Genomic DNA, 11,882 nt, shown 5'->3' with positions numbered 1-11,882 from the left:
ACACTTATATATGCTAAGCATATATATGTATATATTCAACTCGATTGAGAAAATATATACATTTCAGTGGTTCATCATCCAGACCCCTATATATATATATACATATTATATCTTCTTTTTTTTTTTTTAGGAAAGATATAACCTGAGATGTTTTGCATTCCAGCTGTTGTTAAGTATCTTTCCTTCTCTGGTTTGCAATTTGTAAGCACCATTGCCAACGACCTCTATGACTCTGTACGGTCCTTCCCATGTGGCCCCTAGTTTTCCAGAATTCAATTGTTGTGTGTTCTGGAAAACTTTGCGTAAAACCCAGTCACCAATATCGAAAGCTCTTGAGTTGACTGTTTTGTTGTAATATTTTGCAATCCGATGCTTGTAAGCTGCTGTTCTAACAGATGAAAGATTTCGTCGTTCCTCAAGCATATCTAATTCTTCGGTGAGAACGGTGTTATTTTCCTCATCTTTGTTCCATTCAAATCGTGCTGTTGGAAGGCCAACTTCAACTGGTAGCACTGCTTCAGTTCCATAAGTTAAAGAAAATGGAGTTTCACTCATCTTTCTTCCATTCAGATCGTGCTGTTGGAAGGCCAACTTCAACTGGTAGCACTACTTCAGTTCCATAAGTTAAAGAAAATGGAGTTTCACCTGTTGAAGTTCTCACTGTCGTTCGATATGACCATAGAACTCCTGGGAGTTCGTCTGCCCATGCTCCCTTTCCGTTTTCCAGTCTCTTCTTCAAAGTGTTGACTATCGTTTTGTTTGTAGCTTCCGCTTGGCCATTCGATTGTGGATGCCTTGGTGATGCGAAGCAAAGCTTTATCTTCCACGTGTTACAGAAATCTTGAAGTTTATGGCTTATAAACTGAGATCCATTGTCACAAATGATTTCATAAGGAATTCCAAATCTGCAAATGATGTTTCTCCAGATGAAGCTTTTAACTTCTTTATCCCTGACTTGTTTATAAGCTTCTGCTTCCACCCATTTTGTGAAGTAGTCCATTAAAATTAATAAGAACACTCTTTGTCCCGATGCTGGAGGAAGCTTTCCAACGATACTCATTCCCCATCTCATGAATGGCCATGCTGATGAAATTGGGACCAGCTTCGTTGGTGGTTGATGTGAAATTTGTGAAAATCTCTGACATTTATCACATTTAGCCACATATTCGGCTGCATCGCCACGGAGCATAGGCCAATAATAACCTGTTTGCATGACTTTACTGGCTAAGCTTCGGCCACCTGATTGGTTTTCATAGACACCTTCATGTAATTCTGCTAAGGCATATTGTGCTTCTTCCTGAGATAAACATCGTAGCAATACTCCTTGGTATGATCTTTTGTAAAGAATTCCATTAACTATCGTGTAACGTGATGCTTTTCGTTGTAGGGCTCTGGCCTCATTTTTGTCTTGTGGTAACATATCATCCTATAGATATTGTATGAATGGTGTCCTCCAGTCATCATTGTCTTCAGTAATAGCAAATGATTGTTCCACCGTGAAAGTTTTGCTTATTGCCGATGATTCCAAATAAATCAATGGGACATTCTGAGTTATTTGCGCTTGACTTGCTGATCCCAGATTTGCCAATGCATCTGCTTATTGGTTTTCTTCTCTGGGAATTTGATGAATCTGGAATTCTTTGAATTCAAGTTGCAACTTCCGCACTAATTCCAGATAATCGTTCATTATTTCATCTTTTGCTTGATATTCTTCATTTAATTGATTGACGATCAACTGGGAATCTGAAGTCACGTGAACACGTTGAACTTTTAATTCTTTTGCTAGTTTCAGTACCTCAATCAGAGCTTCCTATTCTGCTTCGTTGTTTGTAGCATGAAATCCGCAATGTACAACTTGAGGGAATTGATCTCCTTGTGGTGAGATTAAGATGATACCTAGGCTGCTTCCCTTTGCATTACATGAACCATCAACAAATAATTGCCAAATAGCGTCATCGTCTTCTTTGTTTTGATGCAATTCTTTGTGAACACCATCCATCATTCCCGGACTAAATTCAGCAATGAAGTCTGTGAGAATTTGGGCTTTGATTGCTGTTCGAGGTTGATATTCGATATCATGCTCGGTCAATTCAATTGCCCACTTCGTTACACGTTCGAATAATTCTGGTTTATGGAGTATCGCTTTGATCAGGAAGCTCGTCACCACCGTGATAGGATGACATTGAAAATAAGGACGAAGCTTTCTTGCTGCAGTGATAAGTGCTAAAACAAGCTTTTCCATTAAAGGATACCTTGTTTCAACATCTAGCAAACTTCGACTAACATAATATACTGGATGTTGCCGGTTGTTCTCTTCTCTTAGCAGTACTGCACTAATTACAAATTCAGAAACAACTAAATAAAGATAGAGTATCTCACCGGTTTTTGGCTTCGCAAGAATTGGAGGATTGGTCAGATATTCCTTCAATTTCTTTAATGCCGTCTCACATTCACCTGTCCATTCGAAGCTAGCTGATTTTTTCAAAGCCGTGAACAGATGATGACATCTTTCAGATGATTTGGAGATGAATCTGTTTAACACTGCAATCTTTCCCGCCAGCTGTTGTACGTCTCGTATTCTTATGGGAGAAGGAATATCAAGTATCGCCTGGATTTGATCAGGATTTGCTTCAATACCTCTTTGTGTAACAATGAATCCCAGAAATTTTCCTGCTTTGACCCCGAAAACGCACTTGAGAGGATTTAACTTCATCTGATGAACATCAAGAATTTCAAATGCTTGTTTGAGGTGCTCAACATGATCTTCGGCTTTCAGAGTCTTTACTAACATATCATCGATGTATACCTCCATCGTTTTTCCAAGTAGACTTGCGAACATATGATTGACCAACCGTTGATATGTCGCTCCTACGTTCTTCTAATCTGGATAATCCGGATGAATGATGACTTCTTCTATCTCCTTATTAGCCGGTTCTTCTTGATTACTTAGAATCGGCCCTTGCTGTAATTGCTATAAAGCTTTGGTTTTTCCTTTCAATGCTTGTTCATAGCAACTTCTTGCTTGACGTTGATCCCCATATATTTCTTGTATTCCATCTCTTGTTGGGAATCGTATCACTTGATGATAAGTTGATGGCACAACCCTCATTGCATGAATCCAAGGTCGTCTAAGTATCGCATTATATGGAGATTGACAATCTAATATATTAAATCGAACCTGGAGATTTATTCCTTTGGCATATACTTGCAATGGAATAGAGCCCATGGTGTATTGTTGTTCCCCGCTGAAGCCGATGAGTGGTATAGGACCTCTGATTACATCTGCTTCTGAAAGTCCCATTGCTTGGAGTGTGGACATGAACAGTAAATTTGCTGAACTGCCATCATCAATCATGATTCTTTTAACTTCGCAATTGGTAATTTGCAAAGTTACTACCAGGGCATCATCATGTGGATTGAGTAGCTTCGTCATCTCATCGTCTGTGAAGTTGATAACTTGTCTCGTGAATTGTACCATCGGCTTATCATTCCATACCTCAGAATTTTCTGTTTGCTTGACATGTTTCTTTGCCGATGAATGTGTAATTCCGCTAATCTCCGATCCACCAAATATTACGTTAATCATCTTCTCTGGAGGTGGTGGCTTCTGTTCCTCTTCTCGTCTTTCAGCTTGGGACATCGCCGCTTTTCCTCTTTCGGATAGTAAATCCCGAAGATAACCTTTCTTTAGCAATTGAATTACTTCTTTTTTGAGGGTGAAACAGTTGTCTGTTGTATGCCCGTAATCGTTATGAAATTCACACCATTTGGAAGTATCCCGTTGATCTAGCGGTTTACGTAATTTGTCGGGCCATCTAACAGCATCTCCCATTTTCTTCAGCACTGATAAGATTTCATTTGGTGGAATTACTAAATTGTATTTAGGAGATCGATGTTTCTTCTTGAAATCGATCGGTTTAGGATCTTTGCGAGGATATTGCGGAGCTTCTGAACTTGTTTGCTTTTGCTCAGATTTCTTTGGCTGCTCTGTTAGTCGCTCTGGAAGCCTCCCTTCATCTTCCTCCCATTTAATTTGAACGCTTGCTCTTGCCTGAACTTCTTGAAAAGACTTACATGGATAACGGGTAAGCTTTCCGTATAATTTGCTTCCAGGAAGAAGAGCCATGCGAAATGCATTGATCGCAATTTCATCTAAGCATCCTGGAATTTCCAGTTTTTCTTTATTGAATCTCGTCAAGAATGACCGTAGAGATTCTCCTTGCTTTTGGCGCAGTCGATATAGATCATCCGATGTTGGAATTATTTTCCTACTGCTTGCAAATTGTTCAACAAATGCATCGGCCAATTGTGCGAATGCATCGGCCAGTTTTTCTTTATTCAATCGTTGACTATACTGATCCACATGATCTTCTGGATCAGTGGTACCATCATAAGGTTTAATATGTGGTATGATGAATTTCTTTGGAAGCTCTTCCATGGCAACGGCCTGAACAAATGGAGATTTGAGGAAAGTATTATTTTTCTTTATAGGTGGTGGCATGCCTGGTATCCTGAAGAAGGCTGATTTCATTTCTTCCAGTCTTTTATCGACACTTCGCTACGTTGCAATTTCTAGCAATGTTGTAGTTATGTTTGACCAAGCACCAATTGTTGGGATAGCCGAAGATGACGTTGGTATAGGAAATAGTGGTGCCATGGATTGTGTCGTTGGCCTCAGAAACCGAGTTGATGTTGATGCCAATGATGATTCTGTCTGATGCACAAATCCTGGCAAGGGAACACTTGCATTGGGAATTTGCGTTGTTTGTCCATCATTGAGTCGAACAGAAGTACTTGGGACAGTACTTGCAGGGACGGTTCTGGTTACATGTGGACTTGAAGGTTGATGCATAAGATCAAGTAGCTTTTGATTTTCTCTTCGAACAGTCAAGTTTTCTTGCTCCAACTGTTGGACCCTTCTTTCATGTTCGTCGAAGCGTTGAATCAAAGCTTTCATCTTCTCGCTTACAGCATCATCTCATGAATCTTCTGCCTTTGTCATTGTGATAATACTATCTGCTCCCCCTATCTGGCGCGCCAAATTGTTGATGTAAATTATCGACAATCGAATTGTGGAGAATGAATGGGCAAATATAAGACAAAACAGAGAGATTTTACGTGGTTCGGCTTTTAGCCTAGGTCCACGGTGTAGAATGATATGGTATTTTATTTATTACTTGTGAATACAGTGCGAGTAAGAAATCCCAATCCCCCTCCGAATCCCTCTCCACCCTCCTAATGAACTCCTTTTATGCTTTTCTTGAATAGTTACCAGCAGTTGTGGCAGTTAGAGAAGTTCATAGCAGTTTGGAGGGGTTTACGGTAGTTTGGAGGAGTTTGTAGTAGTTTGCAGCAGTTTACAGTAGTTTCGGCTATTACCATTTAACGAGGAACTGCCTTATCTTCGGCTTCATCCCTTAGTTATTGGTTCGGCCTTATTTGCATCGGCTTCGTACTGCCTTGATAAGACCAAGTCCTTTTTGGACTGTAAGTTCTGGTCTGTTTTATGTTGTTGGGCTTTTATGTTGTTGTTGGGTTGAACATGACCCATATAATTTGTCGAGGTTGACTTTGACCCCTATAGGAGCATACATGTCAGATGTTGACATCGAGAAGTTTGATGGGAGATGAATAAATTTTGGCTTGTGGCAAGTTCAAGTTAAAGTTGTGTTAATTCAATCGGGATTGCACAAGGGGCAATGGATGCAAAGAGTGAGTCGTGAAGGGACATTGTCGGGAGAGGTGCAACATAACTACTGTGGTGCAACTGAAATTGTTATTCCGTTGCCAATATCTTTTTTAACCACACAATTTTGACTCGTCGCTAATCTACCAATAATGATTTATTGATATATATTAAAACTATCAACATAATTAAAATTCCGTCACTAATATTAGCAACAGAATCACAAATTCGTTGCTAATTTACTTATATATGTTCTTTGTCTTGAGCTATGCAAAGCAATTCTGATGTACTATCTAAATGGCAATCTTTATGGGAATCGATCCTGCTTGTGGCTAACTGTATGTGTTGTACTAGATTTCAATATTATTTTGTAGTTAACATTGGTGTTAGGATTTTGATCAAAGAAAGGGGTGTTTATAAGACAAAGAAATTTGAGTAGGAGTAATCCGTTGAGATGAGCTAAGTAATTTGTTGGGATGGCTAAATAGCTGTTGAGACGGTAGTCATAGCGTAGTAGCAGAATGCAGACAGAGTAGCATCCGTCCAAACGAGTGGGGAAGTCGTTTGGATGGTTGACAGGCTCAAGCAGGTTCTTGAAGAGTTTTTTGTGCTATGAAAGAGTCCCAATTTTGATGAAACTCATTTTTCAAGTTGGTCTCTAGTTAGGAATGTGATTGTTATCATATTTGTAACCAGAAACATCTTAGAGAGGGACTACTAGGCAGAATTAAACTCTAGGATTTTCTTCTACTATAAATACTAGTGGTTCATGAGTGTTTTTTGTAGAGAGAGAGAGAGAGAGACAATGGGCTATGTGCGGTGAGCTTTGAGAGAGCAAAGGGGGATAATTTTATGGTGTATCTATCGATATTGCCTAGGTTTCTTGGCGAGAGATTCAAGATGTAGAGTATTAAAGATATAATCTGGATTGGGCTTATAATAATCTTCTGGGCTCTTAGGTATTCATGGTATTCTTGGTGAGGGAAAATTATTAGTGTGTGGTTGTACAAATTTTTTTACATTGTGAAATTCTCTTTTGGTTGTCTTTTGACAACACTTGTGAATTTTTTTTTTGAATTTTTTTCCCGGTTTGGAGTTTTGCATGTAAATTGCTTGTGTTGTGATTTTGTCATTATTATCAAGTTCAATTTCTCTTTTATTGTTGATATGGTCAAGGTTGTGTTAATTCGATTGGGGTTACACAAGGGGCAATGGATCCAAAGAGTGAGCCGTGAAGGGACAATGCCGAGAGAGGTGCAACATGAGTGGTGGTGCAACTGAAATTCTTATTCCGTTGCTAATACCGATTTTTAGCAATAGAATTTTGATTGCACCGCTAATCTACCTATAATGATTTACTTATATACGTTAAAATTCTGTCACTAATATTTATGACAAAATCTAAAATCCGTCTCAAAATAAAATGTCGTTGCAAATTCCGTTAGAAATTCGCGATGGAATTTTGTTTTCGTCACTAATATACATGTACTATCATAAGTAATTTGGTATTTCTCTGTACTGTCTTATTTTCTCCTTTCTCTTTTTATTCATTCTCCCCTTCCCCTTCCCCTTCATCTTTCTTGCTGCCTCATTCTCCTTATTACTTCCATTCCCATTTTGAATTCCAAAATATAGTGGATGTTTGAGTCTCGTACATGAATGTATGTGATATCTTGCTTGGTTATTCAAGGTGTGCGGCCGCGTATGAAGTCGTCACTAATTGATATTTATACACGCAATTGGATGTCTGGAAGTTAAGACGAGGTCTAAGTGTCTGCCAGAGTTCCACTGGAGTTTGAGTTCCTAATTATGTGCAGGGAAGGTATTAAGCACCTTGCGACATCGCCTGAGTAGGACGGTTACCATCGCAGCCTGTACGACTCTTTGTAAAGAGTATACTTGTAAGCCCCCAAATTTTCGCCAGGGGTAATTACACGACACGATAACTACTCATACATTCCCAGTTACCTAGGTCTGGGTAAGTAGCATACCATAAGCCTTATTGTCGAAATACACTTGACTATACTAAAATTCTTCTTCATAAACTTAATATTTGTACATAATCCTTGCAATCAGAAATTTTCCAAATATACTTAGAATCATTCTTATATGGTCATTCTTACCAATAATCTCTAAACCTCAATCAAACCTGATATTCCCTTCCCAGCACCAACCTTTATCTACATGTATGGGAAACATGTAGGAGGGTTAGCCAAGCTAAACATTAACACTTCTAAGTAAACACCAAAAACTTTACAATTTGAAACAATAGTACTTTCTCAAATTCCACAATGCTCATCAAAAATCAAAAATTTCATGTAACCGAAAACCACAGTAAATTAGATATTCAATTCGAGAAAGTGGAATTATTGTCAAATATAATAGATTTTCAATAACGTTGTAAAAACTTCCTTGTCTGACAATTCCAATAATAATCCGTGTATCGGATCTCAAAATCCCCAACAAACAATTTTCCCCGAATTCGTCAATCCGGTTAGAAGGAAAGGGACAGCCATTTGTATGCCTTCTTGTCATAATGATCGTGGTATTGAATCATATCCAATATGTGGGAGTATAATCGCTCTGACCACATACAATCTAGTCACATGTTGGTACTAGTTGTCTTAACTAAGGAAATAGAATATTCATATTATGTAATTGATATTCCTAATTGTTAGGACTTCCTTTGATATAGTGGACGATGATTCAGTATCCCACTAATTGTGGAATTATTGTAACTATATATTATGCCTTCTCATGTAAGAAGAAGAATAAGACACATCAAAGCTTTAACATGGTATCGGAGCCTCACCGAAACCCTTCCGCCGCTGCACCTTTCTCCACCATCCGTACTCATCTTTAAAACTTAATCACCAAACCACACTTTCCTAATGGCAGAAGATGGAGCCATCACCCTGCAAGAGCAGAACAAATTCACAAGCACTCCCGCAGGTGTGCCAAGTGAGTTGAATGAATCAAATAACACACAGTCCCTTCCGTTCGGGTTCAGGCTGAATGATATGAACTTCAAAATCTGGTCAAGTTTGATGGAAGTTCATGCAGCGGGCCAGAACAAACTCGGGTATTTAACTGGCCAGATTTCACCAGTTAGTGTGACAGATTCAAACTACATAAAGTGGCGTACTGAAGATGCTCTTGTGCGTGGATGGCTGCTGAAAACCATGGATCCACACCTTCTTGGATTATTTATTGACCTCCCAACGGCTAAAGATATTTGGGAAAGTGTCACACAAATGTTCTACGATGGTGAGGATGAATTCCAATTCTACGAATTACGTTGCAAGGCAACAAGGACGAGACAGAATGGCCGACCAGTTAATCTATACTTTGCTGAGTTGAAGGGCTTGTGGCAAGAAATTGATAAGCGGCGCCCAAACAATATGGTTTGTCCGGCTGATGTGAAAACCCGGAAGGAGGAGATCCAACAAGACCGAGTTTATGACTTCCTTGCTGGCCTAGATGATGTATTCGACCCAATCCGGAGGGACCTTCTTCGGATGAAACCAGTTCCTAGCGCTGACGAGTGTTTTAACACTGTTCGACGAGAAGCACAACGTCAACTCACTATGCTTGGAGGAAAAAATTCTGACAATGGTTCGTCCATGGCCATGGTTAGCAAGTCTCATCTCAACGGACCTCCACGTAACCTACGTGATTTGGAGGAATCTGAAAAAGAAAAACTCCGTTGTAGCCACTGTAAGGGAACACGTCATACGAAGGAGACGTCTTTTGAGATTCATGGTTACCCAGATTGGTTCCTGGAACGTCGAAAGCAGAATCGAGGAAGGGGCAACAAGAGAGCTGGTCAAGCAAAATTGACCGGGAATAGTTCTGGAATTGCAGCTATAGCAACCGGACATGGCAGTGAAGAGTCAACTGATCCAGAGAATAAATTATCTTACTCAGTATAGTATCTCCTGATGAAGGTAACGACACAGGTAATATGGGCATTGCTTTACTTAGCTCTGCCACACGTGATACAGGGTGGATCATAGACTCAGGTGCTACTGATCACATGACCTATGATCCGACTCTCCTCAAGTCCCAGCAGTCCCCTCCACGGGACAACATCATTACAGCTAGTGGAAATATTATCCCAGTTTCTGCCGCAGGATCTATTGAACTTACTCGCACTATTTCATTGCATAACTGCTTACTTGTTCCTGAACTATCTAGTAACTTATTGTCTGTGGGTCAGGTTACTGAACAATTAAATTGTATTGTACTCATGTTTCCAATGTTTTGCTTGCTTCAGGATATTCGGACACAGGAGATCATTGGGCGTGGTACTAAGAAGAGGGGGTTATACTATATGGAAGATATTACATTAGGACATGCATGTCAAGTTCAGAGTCATGATAGTGTCCGGATGAAGACTATCCAACTATGGCATCGTCGACTGGGTCACGCCTCTTTTGGTTATTTACGCAAGTTACTTCCTGCTTTATTTCAAAATATTTCCGCATCTTCTTTTTGAGTGTAATGTTTGCACACTAGCGAAGAGCCATCGTACTCAGTTTTCTACTAGCTCTAATAAAAGAAGTATCCCTTTTGAATTAATTCACTATGATGTTTGGGGGCCTTCCCCCGTTCCTACTCAGTCTGGGATTCGGTGGTTTGTAACATTTGTGGATGATTGCACTAGGATGACATGGTTATATACTATGAAACAAAAGAGTGATGTAAGTAGAATATTCAAAGTTTTTTTTCACATGGTTCAGACTCAATACTCTCTTCCTATTAAGGTATTCAGATCGGACAACGGTGGAGAATATATTAGCCATGATCTTGTTCAGTTCTTCCAGGAAAATGGAATTCTTCGTGAGACTACATGTCCACAAACTCCACAACAAAACGGAGTTGCAAAAAGGAAGAATAGGCATATTCTTGAGACTACACGTGCTCTATTGATTGGCACTGGAGTACCACAAACCTATTGGAACTTTGCAGTTACTTATGCGGTATATCTAATGAATCGATTACCGTCTAGTGTTCTTAATTTTTGGACTCCCTTGGCAACTCTAGGAGATCATATCCCAGTGTTCTCCTCTCTAAAATTGGAACCGCGAGTATTTGGTTGTGCAGCCTATGTTCATCTCCATAAAAATCAAAGAAGTAAGTTGGATCCTTGTGCATTGCGGTGTCTATTTCTTGGGTTTAGTCCTCAACAAAAAGGATATTTGTGCTACCATCCTCCTACTCAACACATGTATGTCACGATGGATGTCACTTTCTCGGAGGATTCCTTATTTTTTCCACCTAGCCGAACCCACCATAGTCCTCAGGGGGAGCAGTCACGTATGGAAGACTATGGCCGGTTTTGCATGGGAAATGATTCTGGTGAAACTGAGGGCCTGCATGGAACTGCTAAACCTGTTATGGACCGTGAAACAGCTGAACCTGTGAATAACCAAGAGGAGAATAACCCTGCTGAAGATAATGTGGAATCTGGTGAGCCATCTGTGGAAGAACCCTCTTCTCAAGTACACTCCTTGACTCCTGCTCAACCGGATATCCATGAGGTAAGTATATTTGAACCCGAGATGTGTAGTGATTCTAATCAATTTGAGAATACTTACATATTACCACCGAGACAGAATCGTGGAAAACCACCTGACAGGTACTCTCCAGAAGGGAAGGTCAAGGCCAAGTACTCGATTGTAAATTACATCTCAACTCATCGACTACCACCATCATACTATGCGCTAGTCAAACAGTTGGATGACATTCGAGTACCTACACGAGTAGAAGAAGCTTTGAAGGATGCAAAATGGAGAGAAGCCATGGAAGTTGAGATGGAGGCCTTAATGAAGAATGGGACATGGAGTATAGTCACACTTCCTAAGGGAAAGAGACCCGTAGGGTGCAAATGGGTGTTTACAGTTAAACACAAGGCAGATGGATCAGTTGATCGGTACAAGGTGAGACTCGTGGCAAAAGGTTATACACAAACATTTGATGTTGATTATCAGAAGACGTTTGCTCCTGTTGCAAAGATGAATACTGTAAGAATTCTACTATCTCTAGCAGCTAATTTTGACTGGCCTTTGAAGCAGTTCGACGTATAGAATGCTTTCTTACATGGAGACTTGAAGGAGGAAGTGTATATGGATTTTCCACCAGGATTTGGAATTCCGAATGCCCAGGGGAAGACTTGTAGACTACATAAAGCTTT

General features: G+C 39.9%; 1 protein-coding gene across 1 annotated transcript; it reads right to left on the bottom strand.

The window, feature by feature from the left end:
* Nucleotides 1-3,276: 3,276 nt before the first annotated feature.
* On the bottom strand, nucleotides 3,277-4,126 carry LOC120010118. The gene is made up of 3 exons (XM_038860823.1): nucleotides 3,955-4,126; nucleotides 3,398-3,843; nucleotides 3,277-3,288 (listed from the first exon to the last, which is right to left on the bottom strand). Exons 1-3 carry the CDS (start codon nucleotides 4,124-4,126, stop codon nucleotides 3,277-3,279), a joined length of 630 nt encoding a protein of 209 aa, XP_038716751.1.
* Between the last annotated feature and the right edge of the window lie 7,756 nt (nucleotides 4,127-11,882).

Source organism: Tripterygium wilfordii, chromosome 2 (assembly GCF_013401445.1).
Source record: "Tripterygium wilfordii isolate XIE 37 chromosome 2, ASM1340144v1, whole genome shotgun sequence".
Lineage (NCBI taxonomy): Eukaryota > Viridiplantae > Streptophyta > Magnoliopsida > Celastrales > Celastraceae > Tripterygium > Tripterygium wilfordii.
The sequence above is the reverse complement of the archived record's forward strand: the minus strand, read 5'-3'. Positions and strand labels throughout refer to the sequence as shown.